The sequence below is a fragment of the Sturnira hondurensis genome, unplaced genomic scaffold (assembly GCF_014824575.4).
Source record: "Sturnira hondurensis isolate 20B ecotype Veracruz unplaced genomic scaffold, ASM1482457v3 Scaffold0004136, whole genome shotgun sequence".
NCBI classification, from domain to species: domain Eukaryota; kingdom Metazoa; phylum Chordata; class Mammalia; order Chiroptera; family Phyllostomidae; genus Sturnira; species Sturnira hondurensis.
Window position 1 is genome coordinate 45,832,536 of NW_028076767.1, and position 15,533 is coordinate 45,848,068.

Here is a 15,533-nt window from a genome sequence, read left to right on the forward strand (position 1 = left end):
CTGCTTCTCAAACCATGCAGCGGCGAGTCTCTCATGTACCATGTGGATGTAATTGTCTGGGTTTTATTGAGACTTTTTTTTTTTTTTGCCAATTTCTGATCAAGAAACTAGACTCACCTATAAATGGAACCTAATCAACAAAACAAACAAGCAAGCAATATAGAAACAGAGACAAGGGGGAAGAAGAGGAAGGTTATTAGGGAATATGTATAAAGGACCCATGGACCAAGACAACGGGTTGAGGGGAGGACTGACTGTGGGAGGTGGGGATGGGTGAGGAAGAAGGAGAATAATGGGGGGGAAATAGGGTCAACTGTAATTGAATAGCAATAAAACAAAAATTCCCCCCCCCCCAAAAGAGAAAATGAACTAGAGTCAAGGTCATGGTAACTACAGTTGAACTGTGAAGGACAATAATGTGTGTGCATGTGTGTGTGTTGAAAGGTAAAATGTAGTAGGATGTGGATGGACAAATGGCTAAGTCAGGTGGATGGACAAAGAGGGTAAGTAGGCCCTGGGACCAACACATTCTGCACAGAGAGGACAGGGTTTCTATGGAAGTCGGCAGGAGGCTCTGGAGACAGGACTCAGAGCTCCTCCCAAAGGCTCAAGGGTGACAGCGTGCACAGGAAGCTGCAGGCTCTCTGAACAGCCTGGAACCGGTCCTCTCACCTCATAGAACTCGTGGGCCTCCACTGTCCTTGACCCCTTCACACGTTTTGGATTACATTTGCACAGAAAGCTACAAATTCTAACAATTAATGAGTTTTCATTTAAATGTAAATTTCTTTGAGCTGATCTATTATTACCGTGGCTCTGAAAATAACACGTAAATATCACAATGTGCTTTACTGATAGGACTTAGCCCAAAGTTATTCTGGGCATGGGATTACCTGTAGATGAAGAACTTGGATTGCTCTGCCCACAAGAAGATGCCTCTCTCACAACATTCCCTGATTTCGTCATCAGACAAGGCCGAGATATTCTTACATAACTGTGTGTCTGTTGCTGTTCAAAAAAATTTTTTTTAGAATAATTTTTAACAACACATGTATTCATGAAAAATAATTATCCTGTAGCTGTTTCCTTACGAATTTGTTTTTAAATGTTTTTGCAGGTGGGTATAAATAAAGCATTAGTTACGTTCCTAAACCTACTCTAGAGCTTTCTTGTATCTGAAGGCTTAATATTTTCATAATTAGACAATTACCATATTTTATAGCCTGTGTTTACAATTCTGACCTTACCTAGGCAAAATAATAATGTTCACAGCATTACTCCTACAAAGTCAACTTTAATTGGCTTTAATGCAAATAAATCATCATAGTTCCGTTTCAATAATTGAGACCATTCCCTTCCTTCCTCTCTTCCTCCCTCCCTCTCTCGCCCCTTCTCTCTCCTTCCTTCCTTCCTTCCTTCCTTCCTTCCTTCCTTCCTGCCTTCCTAGACCATTTTCCAGCTCTTGCATCTCTTACAAAGAAAGTCGTCCTTTTATCGCAAGATAGTTCTGGCACCCTCTTCTCATAAGGAATGGAAAACAACACTTCAAGCCATAGTTACCCCTTGCATATTCGTGTGCTCATCATCAATTTCTAAGAAGGGTAACACTGGGAAAATACATGTATGTGATTTTTAAACACTGTGCTCTTGCATTTTCTACACTGTGTAGTATATTAAATGGATGAAACTAATGCATATCACGAACCTTGTAATTTAGGTTTGTGTGAATACTAAAATTTCAATTTAATAGAAATTTTACTATGAAAGCACATTCAAAGGATAAAGTTAAGAGGAGAAGAAGAAATCCAAAGGGTTTTCAACCTTTCACATTTAGCATAAAAATAATTTTCAATTGTATTTAGCTCTTATTACTCTGCTCAAAAGGAATGAAAATAAATTTATTGTAATATTCTGAAGTTGAGATTTGGGACATATAAGTCACAACTCCCCCCCCCCCCCTTTGCTACTTTAAGCCACATCACCCAGAAAACCTAGTCAAGAAGTTATAACCAGCCCTAGCTGTTGTGGCTCAGTGGATTGAGCACTGGCCTGTGAACCAAACGATCACTGGTTCAATTCCCAGTCTAGGGCACATGCCTGGGCTGTGGGCCAGGTCCCCAGTAGGGGGTGTGTGAGAGGCAACCACATATTGCTGTTTCTCTCCCTCTGTTTTTCCCACCCTTCTCCCACCCTTCCCCTCTATCTAAAATAAATAAAATATTAAAAAATTTATAACTAATCTCTTAAATGTTTACCTTTTCTTTCCGCTTGAAGATGGAGTTACTACAGGGATGGCTGGGTTGAGGTCTTTGCTCAAGTTCTGCTAACACCGATGACAGTTTGTAGGAGTTCGCTTGCAACAGGTCTAGTTTCAGATTGGTCTGTGGATACATCATTTGGCCTTGTGAGTAAATTTCTAGAAAATGAGGCACAACTGTGTGGGTAAAAAGCTATCAGGACAACTTTCAAGATGACAAATAGGCGTAGAAATGTACACATTCAACTCATATGCAGATACACACAGAAAACGCTGAGGAGAGAAAAAATGGACCCTTTTCCTAAAGAAAGCCTTGGTTGTTGAATGTGTTTTATCTGGACTCTGGTGAACACAGTAATCCAGAAACCTTTATAGATATTTTACTCAGTATTTTATAGCAGTGAATAGCTACAAAAATTTTCCAAATTTTTTGCTGAGAAATGACAGCGGAATAATAAGTATTAACTGTAGAAGGTAGACTTTTGGAACAAAGGCATTTGAGGCATAGGTGCTCAACATTATGAGTAGACTTGAGCTCATCAGTATAATCAAATTACAATGACATTAGGCAGGCTTTATTTATTAATTTTGGTTGATGTTTTTCATTGTTTTTCTTGAAGAGGTGAGGTCTTATATTACCCAGGAAAGTCTGCAGTCACACTCCTGGAAAATTGAAAGAATAGTCTAGGGTATTTGATTATAAAAATAAAGACTGAAGCTTAAGATACACTCTTAGGTTCTTCCTGTTCTTTATTTGACCTTGAACCAAACACTTTATGATGACTTCTTTGTCAGTCTGTGTCCAGTCAAGGTGAATCGATAACAGAATCAAAGCCTTAGAAGGGGCCTGCTTACCCAGTCTACTCCTCACCATTACCTCTCCCTTTTCCATACATGCAGCATGTAGATTCCTAACCCCAAGGTCCTGCCAGTCAGCTCCCATCAATGACGAAGGTCTCTAACAATCTACTGCATTGCATGGGAGGCTTCCCTAAGATGAAATCAAGCCCTACAGCTTCTATCATTAGACCTAGTCTGCATCTGAGAGCATCACAAAGCAAGTCTCTTTCCTCTTCTCTGTGGCACGACTTCCCATATCTGAAGATAATACCTGCAACAATTTCTCAGAAAACAGGCCTTGCCAACGTTTTTGCTTCAAATAGGACGCTTTCAAGGACCAGAAAAACAGTGAATTAAAAAGAATTTAAATGAAACAAAGTGCTCTCCTGCAAGAAAACTTCCCTGGGTAAAGCAAAATCTACAAATAACACAAGTTTCCTTCCAAAAGGTGCTTTTCCCTCCAAAAGGTGCACACACTAAGGTGTGCACTGAAATTACATGGATATTTGGCATGCACTATTTGATGGCTTGCATTTGTTCTTTCACTGGATCACAAAACATTGTGAACTTGGAGCTCAGTTGCTCTCCACCTTGCATCCTCCATGGTGTGAATCAGTCCAGCTGTGTACCCAGCCGATGCTAATACCTATGCTATGTTGGCAATAACAATGACAATATTCTGTGCAGGAACAACCAAACAAACACGCTTATAACTTAATGTCATCGTAAAGTGCTCTACTTGACTTTATTATGGTAAATATTATTTGTATCAAATTAGTTAACATTTTGTGTTGTCACAGAAAATGTTCTAGAGTCTATTTTATAATTTCATAAAAAATTATAGCCAGGTGTCATGGCAAATACGTTAGACGTCTGTTTGCAAATGAACAGAATTCAGGCTTTTCTTTTCACAAGAAGTGCTAGGTTTGTTTCTGCAACCGCACCCCGCCGAAGGAAGCCTGTGCTAAAAAACAGACAAGCTGTGCCTGGCTGCATCTGTCTACTTTCACCAAAGAACGTCTGAAATTGCATGTTTGGACAGAATTATTAGGTATCTACTCACAAGAGAATTAGGCCAGCAATTTTCAACTGGTGTGCAACAATAATTTTTAAAACATGCAATACCTGAGCATTTAGTCAGGGGCACTGACCTCTTTATCTTTAGTTGATAAATAAAAAAATGACAACACTCAGCACAACAAATTTTGTCTGGTGTGAATGAATCAAAATTATACCTATTATTTTTGTCAGATCGGCAAAAGATACAATATTTTTTTTGGTGTGCAGCAGAATCTTTGTTATTAGTTTTGTGTGTCCTGAGATGAAAAAGGCAGAAAATCGTTGAAATGGGCTTTTTTCAAGGGAAACTTGTCCAGGTTCCTATGTCCTTCAAAACATTGCAACATTTTTTATCCCTTCCCGAATTTTTCTCAGAAAAGATAACCTGTCAACTTCCTCTTGCTCTAATCACAGCAGAAAACCCATAATCCGTACACATAGGTAATAGTTATCTGTTCGTTTTTGTTCCCATACAAAATCTGTGAGACTTTAACATCAATTTCTCCAAAGGTGCCAACTTGTCCATCAGTCCCTACGTGTTTCCTTCCTCCTGTTATTCTCAGAAGACACTGATGTTAGTTGAGGACTGAATGGAAAATAGTGTTTGAATAATAATGACCAGGTTTTCAGCTCTCCTCTGCACACTGTGCTAGCATTTCCTAAATAATATTTAAGCCTCACAAAACCCCTTTGAGGTAGATACCGATATTCCCATTTTACAGATGAGAAATCTACAGTTATCCCAGGTCTGGGTAAAGAGCAGAGCTAGAGAGCTCCAAATACAGGCCTTTCTGACATAGAACCTGTGTTTTTGGTCATGTTTCTTAAGTGGGTTGAAAGTACCCGTGGTTTCCAGACCCTGAAGGAATGATTCCACTTTAGAGAATTCTATTTAGGGCACAATATTTTTCCTGGGAGAACACTAAAGCTAATGTTTCTAGTCGTTGGATTTTTCCAGATCCTTCAAACTCTGTGCCAAGGACCTGACCTTACAAGCTCTCTGACTAGATTGTTCTATGTCACGAGAAAGGAAAGGCAAACGGAGGTCAAATGGGCCTGAAAACACGCATTCTAAAAATAACTCTTTCATGACTGAGTCTAGGAAACTGCACTCCGCAAATATTTACCTCCTCCATTAAGGCTGCTGTGCTTCTCTGGTTCTCTGGGTCTGGGAAGGAGTTGCTGGAGTAAGCTCTCAGCATTCGCTGGAGGCCTGCAAATGAAATCATGCCCTTGGTCACCGTCCTCCTGTCCTGGTGGGATGCAGCTGAGGGGAGCCCTGTGTCACAGGAGTCTGTGCCCAGAAGGATTTCCTAAATGGCTGGGGATGCTTCTGTAGGTAATTGTTTCTCAACTTTAATGAATGGGCGACTTTCCCCTTCATTTATTGAAAGGTGAGAAATGCCAGTTAATGCTTGAAGAGTCTTGACTGTTATATTTCCAAGGTTAGCTTACGAATCCTCCTTGTGACCCACTTTGTGGTGGACTCCTAACATTGACCCTGTGTTAGGCTTTCCCACCCTAGGATATTGACATCTGTAAACATTTTTGCTCCCTTGGATTTCCTGTCAGGTATTACATTGCAACACAGGGGTCTGGCTCACGTAAAACAAGCTGTGTACATCACAAGCACACGTGGGGAGTCGTTTCTGTCATCTGGATCACTTTAGGGCTGCTGCCTGTTCTAACACGCCTCACTTTAAGAGCAGACCTGAATGACTTTTTACATTGTTTAGAAAGTTAGTTCCAAGGGAAATGAGTAAGAAAACTGAAAGTCCTGTGCACAGATGTACTGTGTTTTTTTTTTTTTTAAGCAAATGAATGGTCCCTCATTCTAGCCAATGTAAGAAACATAGTAAAATGCTACATTTCCGGAAAAAGCGGTATAGTACTAATTTAGCTCTCACAGATAGACCAAAATGTCATTTTCAGTTTCTTGTTCTCTTCTTTCTTTTTAAACAGTTGTCTTTATTCACACAAATTAGGTTTGACATATGATTCTCTCAAGATGATTCCTGCCTCAGGCAGCAAGAGCACTTTTATCGCCCCCGACGATAGAGTGAACGAGAAGGCTTTCCTTCCCCTCCGCAGGCCGCTCACAGAACTACACACCTTCCAGGTCTCGGGAGGCTTTTTCAATATCTCTCTGCAGTCTCATCAGTTTTGATTTTATTGAAGACTTTTGTCGCTCTTTATTCATTGCATTGTTAGGCTCTTCTTCCTAAAGGATATTTAAAAATTTATGGGGAAAAAAGAAAGAGTTTTCTCTCCCAGTTGCACTGAGACTTTTGCTGACTGTACTTAATTTTAGCTGGATGGAAGAAAAAGTTAAAAAAAAACCAGGTAACCTTGGTTTTATACAGATTTTCTAGACCTGCTTAATAAAAAGACACCTCCTTTTTTATAGCTTGTAAGTACATCGCTGATAACTTTCTTTAATAGAACAAAGTATTCTTGGAACAGAGCCTCACTGTAGCTATTTCATAGCTTCTCGATAAGTAAATCTATTTGTTGTATACTTACTGCTTTCTATTTATATCTTTATTTAAGTTAGAGCCCTTTAAAGGTCCATGTATTATCATGTTTATGCCTCAAGCCAGGGTTGCTTCAGAAGCAAAACAAATGTTTATTGTGTTCTGTATTGCTAGCTATTGGGAATGCGTGAACAAAACACAAAAGCTCTTCCCAGGATGGGTTTATAATTTAGTTAGGCTTTGAAGCATAACATAAAAGACCTAGCGACTCAATGCCACATTGGTTCATGAATGGTGCACACAGGAATGCGTAGCCCACAAAGGGCAGGGATGTGGGCATGAAAGCTTTGAGGAGGCTAGAAGACTAAACCAGGATTCTTCAGTGAAGAGAAGGACAAAGGGTAACCCCAGCAGAAAAATTGGCCCAAGCAAAGGAAAGAGGGGGGACTCTGTGAAATGTATTGGGAAGAGTGAACAGACCAGTTGCTGAGCAAACATAGTGGAAGAAAAAGTTGTCTGAGTAGTTTAGGCCAGATTTGGGGGCAGAAACAGGGATTTTCTCAGATAGGCTGTGAGAAGCATGACCAAAATCCAAACTTTCACATACATATGTCAAGGGTTGAATGAAAAAAATTGGGACGTCAGGGTTGGGCGGGGAGGTGGCTGAACACATAGCAAAGGGAGGAAAGTAATGGCTGACGACGGATGCAAGAGAGTCTGGACTTATCCCGTAAGGGAGGAGAAAAAGTAGGATCGCCAATGTTGGTGGAAGGTTAGCTTCAGATAGATTGTCAAGAAGAAAGGGAAGCTGAGGATTTAGAGCAACAGGAATAGCCTTTACAAAAATGTAATGTACAGATAAGAAATACTTCATTTTTATATTATACATTACATATTGTAAACAGTTTCCTTATAGCCCAAGCTGACTTCATACCCCGAGCTGAGCTCGGGCTAAACCACAGGATGCCGAACTCCAGCCCCCCACCCCTGGCCTTCCTTGCTGGAGAAATGCATTTTGTAACCTGGCTCCCCTACTGGTCCAGGACTTCATTTAGTCTGTTTGGGGACATCTGCTGTTCAAAAATGTATCTCTAGAGAGAGATCACTACTAGATCAACTTGAGAATAGAGTATACTACTATCTTTTAGCTTTCTTAAATTCTTCCCCTCTCCCAAAGATGTGTTAGAAAAAAGATTAATACAGGAGGAGGCATATGAAACTACAGATACAATCTTTGAACACAGCCTTTACAGTGACCTTGTAAATATTCCCATACTGGTCATCGGCTCTCCAGTATTTGTGCTCAGATGGTTCTGTCTTACCTCTTGTCCATGAGAATTTCATAGCACCAGATAAAAGTCACTCTACAGTTACTGCCATGGCTATGAAGTCTGACTTTGGGGGCAGTTTGCTTTAAGGATATTAGGAAAATCTTATTTACCTATTTGAAGATACAGTCCACTCTCTTAGACAGCAGATATGTAGCTGTTAGTTCTGATGCATGGAAGTTTCACAGAAATAAAAAATTCCCGTGGGCGCCTCAATGAAAGATAAACCATCATGCCCGCCTCCTTATATTTCAATAGAGAACTAGTCAAATTTTCAAGGAGAATGACCCTTATTTTATTGACAAGTTAATCTATAGGGACATTTTTATTATCCTTTTTAAAGGAAGTAATAGATACATATTATTGTGCGTTTTCTCACTTCAGGGATCACCTACATTATTTGGAAGAAAAAAAAAAAAGAAAGTACTTTCCTATTGTAATCACATCTTCCTTTCTGCGCCCACCTCTACCTTTGTTTCTGCTTTGAAAAGACATTGCTTTTGCTAATTTGCTTTGTCTTTGCCAAGGTAGGAAACAAAGGATTCATTGAAGAAATAGCTGGCCACTTACTGCTGTTTGGAAGGTGGGGAGAGGGAAAGTTGTTCACTTTGCCAGCTGCTGGACTCCCCGCCTTGCACAGATCTAATTGCCTTTCTCGCTCCCTTTATCTCTTGTTCCCTGGTGTGGATCCTGGAATATTGACTTTGGCTACATTTTAATCCCACAGAAGGACAAGATCAGTGGGGTTGGTTCTAAATACAGAGAAAGGTAAGTCTCTCTACTGGGAGCACCTTGGAAGTCTGAATGAAATACAGCAAAGGGCCAAAGGAAGAGCTGTCAGAAAGCCAGTAGAGAAAGAACTTACTCCAAAAGCAAAGAGACAAGACGTCAGGCTCTGAGCAGGGACACTTCTCTGTTTTTAGCTCAGATGCCATAGTAGAGTCACCCAGCAGCCCTCAAAACAGGCCTCTGTAATTTGGTCCAAGGTTTTCAAAGGGCTGACAAGGATGTTGGTAATGATGCCCACCTCCTGGGATTCATGTCTGTGTGTAATCCCCTCGGCTTGCATGTGGACTGTACTTACTGACTTGCTTCTAACAAATAGAATGTGATGAGATATCACTTCTGAGATGAGCCTATAAGAGACTACGCTTCTATCTTGAGCACTGTGCCTCTGTCTCTCTTGGATCAAAATTCTGGGGGAAGCAGGCTGCCATGCGTGCTGCCCTAAGGAGAGACCCACTCGGTAAGAAAATAATACCCCCAGCTGTCAGTGAGCCAGGACCGGAGGCCTGCCAGCAGCCATGCAAGTAGGCTTGGAGGTGGTTCAGTTCCCAGCAGAGACTTGGATGTCAGCAGTCCTGGCTGACGCCTTGGCGGCAGCCTTGTGAGGGACTCAGGGGCACCTAGCTGAACCCCTCCTGCATTCCTGACCCATAGAAGCTGTGAGATAATAGATATTCGCTTTAAGCCATTAAGTTTAGGGGTGATTTGTTATGCAGCAACAGACAACCAAGATGATGCACTGATTATGTACCAGTCATGAGACATCTGTGCCTGGCATTACTCTCCTAGAAGATCAAGAACGAAGATTCCGTTGAGAACCCTCTTTGCCTTGCTTCCCCTTCCGGATACCACCAAAGACGTGTCCATTGCCTAGTTTATAAACACTATCGCTTTTTAATTTATATGAACCGTGGAAAAAGAATCAATATTTTCCATTTAAAAACAATGTTTCCTTCACAATTGTTCTCCATTATTTTGAAGTGAATCTGTCTGTACCTGACTAAGGTTCTCCATGAACGGGATTTCCTTCCATCCCATACTTACAAAGTAATCGGTTAGCAGGAACTCGGATGTATTTTCCGTAGATGAGACGGCAGTTTCTTCCATCAGGGCCTGGATATCTTTTTCAACATCTATCTTGCGGATGGCACCGTGGATGTGCACGTGGCACTGCAAAGCCGGGGGAAGCAGAACAAGGTCACTGGACACATGCTCCCTGCCAGTCCTTACCATGTATACCAGGCATGGAGAAACCTTGGCTACTCACTGCGGTCAGCGTTTGGCCAAAAACAGAAATATGTTGGGTGTACTGGGTTAAGTTATTGCATAAAAGTTTAATTCTTTCCTTCTCCAGCTCCAGGATGCTCTGAAAAGGATGGAAGATGAGTTGAGACCAGCCAGTTGTTATGCAAAACTACACCCGCCTGAGCAAATTGTTCTGTGGGCGCCTCTGGATCATATCCAAACCCTGGTGGGGGAGATTCTCAGCAAAGGGATGTAACCTGATGTCTCTCCTACTTATTTGCCATTACAGTCGATTAAAGTCACACTTTTCCTAGTTTTTTTTTAGCCCAAAAAGCAGAGAGGTAGATGCTGTGGGTTACCTCACATTTACAAAGAAAGGATAGAAAATGAATCATTTGAAAAGCACTTGTTAGGTTCAGAGAAAGAGAGTGCAAGTCCATTAAAACCCAGGTCCAAAATGCAGTCAGAAAATAAATATTTCTAGAATGGTTTACATTGCGTAGAAGGCATTCTGCTAATCTCTACAGGGGCAAACAGTGTAGAGAGGCAAATTCTCTGCTTCAGGGAACTATTTGATAAGAGCAGAAACCCAAAGTCTCATCAATACATAATTCTGGCCTGAATGTAAGCCGGGAGGTCAGAGACCACTGTTTGAAGCTGGAAACATGGCCTCCCCATTTGGTGTGAGAATTCCACTCTTGGAGTTTCATAACTTTTAGCGGGGAAGGGAAATAAGAAAGTAAGGGAGGTCCCATTTTCCTGGTTAGCTCTTAACATTTAGAAAAAGTTAGCTGTTGGGCTCTTGCCACTCACTGCTAGCTGAGTTGCTGACTGATTATTTGGAAGGCGTTGGTGTAAGTTCAGCAGCTAAGCATTGTGGGAGAAAGCTGGGTCAGGTGGAGTGTGCAGGGGGTTCTCAGGCCACATGAGGGCAGCTGGGTATGTGCCCAGAGGACTTTGGCTTTGACAGAGGTGGCGGGTGTCCAAGAGAACATGCTCCTCATCCTGTTTTTGTAAGGGTGAGGCTTGGGCACTCCCCCTTACTCCAGAGGCCGGGTTGGTTTCTCCGGTACCTGCCACCTCACCCCACACAGTAAAGAGCACTCAGCAATAGTCTTCCACGAAGAAGGCTTTGGGCAAGTTGGTGGGTAACATCAGCACAGGAATCGAGGATCCTGGTAGGGTGGGGGTGGGAAAATCACAAAGCTCCCTGGCTTCCGTCCTGCCTCGGTTGGCACTCCTGCAGGGCCCCCTGGCCTGATGCAGTGGGGTATTTCTTCATATTCCTGTGAGTGCTGATTTACACTCTGTTGTTATTTCAGCTATAGAATACAGACATTTTAAATTTTTAGAATGTATTTGTTTCCTAATTGTGGTAAAATTTGCATAACATGGCATTTACCATCGTAACCACTTTTAAATGTAACAGTTTCATGTCATTACGTACATTCGCAGTGTGGGGCAACTCTAACCCCCAGCTATCTCCAGAAATTTTTCGTCTTGCAAAACTGAAACTGTGTACCCACTTAGCAGGAACTCCTGATTCCCCTACCCCAGCCCCTCTAAAGGGCAATCACCCTTTACTTCTGGCCTCTGAAGACTTTGACCATTCTAGGTAGCTTATACAACAGGAATTATACAGTATTTGTCCTTTTGTGTCTGGCTTATTTCATTTGGCATTAATGAAAACTTCATCCTGTAGCATGTGTTGGAATTTCCTTCCATTTTAAGGCAGAATAATATTCCATCCTAAGTGTACACCACACTCTGTGTATTGGTATATAGTCACTTGAACACAGCTATGTGAAATGTTCAGGCAGTAACTGCAAACACCTTTGCTAATCACATGCAAATTTTCATTCTGTGCCAGTGTCCTGACATCAGAAGCCTGGATCTCTGCACCCCTTGGCCACCTTCTTTGTGGAGTCACAACCTACACAGTTTTTGTAAGTCAATGGGAGCAAAGGGTCTTTTTTCTGCTGCTGGTCTCCTGAGTCTTTTTCCAGAATCGTGGGCAGCAGCCATTTGAATGTGGCCATGTGCCCTCTGTCTCCCAGACACAGGATGAAAGACACAGAGCAGCCTACCAGACACACCACCCCTTCAAAGGGCAGAAACCACGTGCCTCCTCACAAACACATGACCCAAATTTTGCTTGGAGGTGTGGACCCCATGTGGGACAGGAAACAAGAGACTTCACATCACAGGAAAAGATTTAGAAAGTAGCTGTTCTGGTTTAGCACCATGAGCGAAGGATAGGAGGGATAAGAAAGGCCAGGTATAGGGGCACACTGAGTCCCTAGTGGACAGCTGTTTCTTTACTTTGATAAGTGCTGAGCCTCTAGCATAAGTGTGAGACTGGAACAGCTAGTATCTCTTGATGGAAATGGTAATGTTTCACAAATTTTAATTGCATTTCAGGGAAATCATTAAAATGATCTATGTTTGCTCATGAAAAGAGGCTGAGATAAATTCCACTGTGCAAAGAGAAAATCCATATGTCACTTAATGAATTTTTGCTTTCTATTATCCTGTTCTTTTTTAAAAAATAGGCAACAGAAAAGCACGATGCTCTGGAGGGCTCAAACTGGCCTCCGGTGCTGTGCAGCGCATGAGGAGAGTGTGATCAGAGCTACCAAGAGACAGCAGATTAGAACCTGTCTGAGGATCAGGTGTCATGATAACTCATACTCCTCATTCATTCTTCTCAGTTCCTACTGTCCCGGCCTTGCAGTGTATGTACCTGAGGAGCTTGGGGAGACTTCGTTTTCATCCAAATTGCCTTCATAAAACTGATTGAAGGAATAGCATGCTTTTTACAGGGCAGGAACTCTCAAACTTTCAGTATGCCTAGAAATCACCTAGACCCCATCCTAAGGTCATTTGGCAGTTCAATGATCTGGTCTAGAGCGGTGCTCAGGAACCTGAACGATGACAAGCATCCTAGGTGCGCTGAGACACTGTCCTAGGGTCATATGAGACACACAAATTTCATTAAAATATTTTATTGATATTTACAGTTGTCCCATTTCCCCCCTTCATTCCCCTCCACACCCCTCCCCCTATATTCCCCCCTTTCGTTCATGTCCATGTGTCATAAGTTCTTTAGCTTCTACATTTTCCACACTACTCTTGCCCTCCCCTTGCCTATTTTCTCCTGTCTATGCTACTTATTCTCTGTGCCTTCTCCCCCCTTCTCCTCCTCCCACTTCCCTGTTGCTAACCCTCCATGTGATCTCCATTTCTGTGGTTCCACTCCTGATCTAGCTGTCCTCTTAGTTTGCTTTTGTTTTAGGTGTGGTTGTTAATAACTGTGAGTTTGCTGTCCTTTCACTTTCACTATTCATATTTTTTATCTTCTTTTTCTTAGATAAGTCCCTTTAGCATCTCATATAATAAGGGCTTGGTGATGATGAACTCCTTGAACTTGACCTCATCTGAAAAGCACTTATTTCTGCCCTTCCATTCTAAATGAAAGCTTTGCTGGATTGAGTAATCTTGGATATAGGTCCTTGCATTTCATGACTTGGAATTCTTTCCAGCCCCTTCTTGCCTGTGAGGTCTCTTTTGAGAAATCAGCTGATAGTCTGATGGGAACTCCTTTGTAGGTGACTGTTCCCTTATCTCTTGCTGCTTCTAGAGATCTCTCCTTCATTTTAATCTTGGCTAATGTAATTATGATGTGCCTTGGTGTGTTCCTTCTTGGGTCCACCTTTTTTGGGACTCTCTGAGCTTCCTGGACTTCCTGGAAGTCTATTTCCTTTGCCAGATTGTGGAAGGTCTCCTTTATTATTTGTTCAAACAAGTTTTCCCCTTGTTGCTCTTCTTTTTCCCCTTCTGGTACCCCTATAATTCGGATGTTGGAACATTTAAAGATGTCCTGGAGGTTCCTCAGCCTCTCCTCATTTTTTTTTTTTTTTTGCATTCTTGTTTCTTCATTCTTTTCTGTTTGGTTGTTTTTTTTTTTCTTCTGGTCTACTCCATTGATCTGACTCCCATTTTCCTTTCCATCACTATTGATTCCATGTGCATTTTCTTTCATTTCACTTAGTGTAGCCTTCATTTTTTCATCTAATTTGCAACCAAAATCAACCAGTTTTGTGAGCATCCTGATCACCAGTATTTTGAACTGTGCATCCAGTAGGTTGGCTATCTCTTGGTCACTTAGAAGTATTGGCTTTGAGGCTTTGATCTGTTCTTCTGTTTGAGCCATAATGTTTTGGTCTGTTTGCACCTGTTATGTATGAGGGGCAGGGCAATGCAGTTGCTGGGTTGTGATGCTATATTTGGGGGTGGAGTCAGAGAGGGAGCAATGTTTCTCTCTCTCTCAGATTTTGGTCCCCTTTGCCGCTTCCCAAAAGCAAATTGGGCCCTTCTGATGCTGATTCCCATGTGGGTGGGCTTGTGTATGTTGTAAGACCTTGTGGGTCTCTCCAGTAAACTCTCCTGTGAGGCTGGGAGCCTCTCCCAGCACCTCAAACCCTGAAAGTTTTTTCAATCAGTGTTTTTAGGCTTTATTTCCCGGGGCTGGGACCCTGGGTTGCTCGGTCTGTCTCACTGCCTGTTTTTTTTTGCCTGGTTTATCTGCATGTGAATGTGTGTCTGCAGTCAGCCAACTGCCTTGCATGTCTCACTGGGTTTGTGCGTTTCCTCCCTGTGCAAGGGTTGCCAACCACCACCTCCTCCTGCTGGGACTCCTCTCGGCTGGCTGCCTATTTTGTCCCTCTTACCGGTCTGGATGAATGGTTCATTGTTGTCAGACTTTGGTACAGTTCAATTTTATTTCTGTTCTGATTGTGTTTTTGTTTCTAAATCTTTGTTGACCTTAAATTTGGTTGTGCGAGGACGTACAGTATTTCCACCTACGCCTCCACCTTGGCTGGAAGTTGGGACACAAAAAAATTTTAAACTATTTATAATTCTTCCACCCAGAGATGACTACTATTAACATTTTGGTGTATTTCAGTCTACCTAGGTATGTGTGTATTTCTCTGTTTATCAAANCACCACCTCCTCCTGCTGGGACTCCTCTCGGCTGGCTGCCTATTTTGTCCCTCTTACCGGTCTGGATGAATGGTTCATTGTTGTCAGACTTTGGTACAGTTCAATTTTATTTCTGTTCTGATTGTGTTTTTGTTTCTAAATCTTTGTTGACCTTAAATTTGGTTGTGCGAGGACGTACAGTATTTCCACCTATGCCTCCACCTTGGCTGGAAGTAGGGACACAAAAAAATTTTAAACTATTTATAATTCTTCCACCCAGAGATGACTACTATTAACATTTTGGTGTATTACAGTCTACCTAGGTATGTGTGTATTTCTCTGCTTATCAAATTATTTCAATTTATATCATGTTTTATTCACTTAATATTATACATAAGCAGTTTCCCAGGCCATCAGTCTTCACGAGCATCATGTTAATTAATAATTCATTGTGTAGGATTGTGTATAGTTTATGGATTCATTTAGTCATTTGGTCATTTGGATTGTTTCCTCTTTTATTTTTAATGTCTTTTGAACAAAAATCTGTGTTTTGTTTTCCAG

General features: G+C 41.7%; 1 protein-coding gene across 5 annotated transcripts in view; it reads right to left on the minus strand.

Annotated features, from left to right (window-relative positions):
- Window positions 1-15,533, minus strand: part of NOSTRIN (nitric oxide synthase trafficking) — a 62,434-nt gene that overhangs the window by 3,044 nt on the left and 43,857 nt on the right. For 3 of the 5 annotated variants that reach the window (XM_037044539.1, XM_037044537.1, XM_037044541.1), the window contains 6 exons: window positions 10,012-10,110; window positions 9,789-9,914; window positions 6,269-6,377; window positions 5,284-5,369; window positions 2,256-2,381; window positions 894-1,008 (listed from right to left, as the gene is read on the minus strand). In XM_037044539.1, coding sequence (XP_036900434.1) covers window positions 894-1,008; window positions 2,256-2,381; window positions 5,284-5,369; window positions 6,269-6,377; window positions 9,789-9,914; window positions 10,012-10,110 — 661 coding nt within the window. Of the gene's footprint in view, window positions 1-887; window positions 1,009-2,255; window positions 2,382-5,283; window positions 5,370-6,268; window positions 6,378-9,788; window positions 9,915-10,011; window positions 10,111-15,533 lie in introns of all 5 variants that reach the window. The other 2 variants (XM_037044538.1, XM_037044540.1) reach the window with 2 other exon arrangements.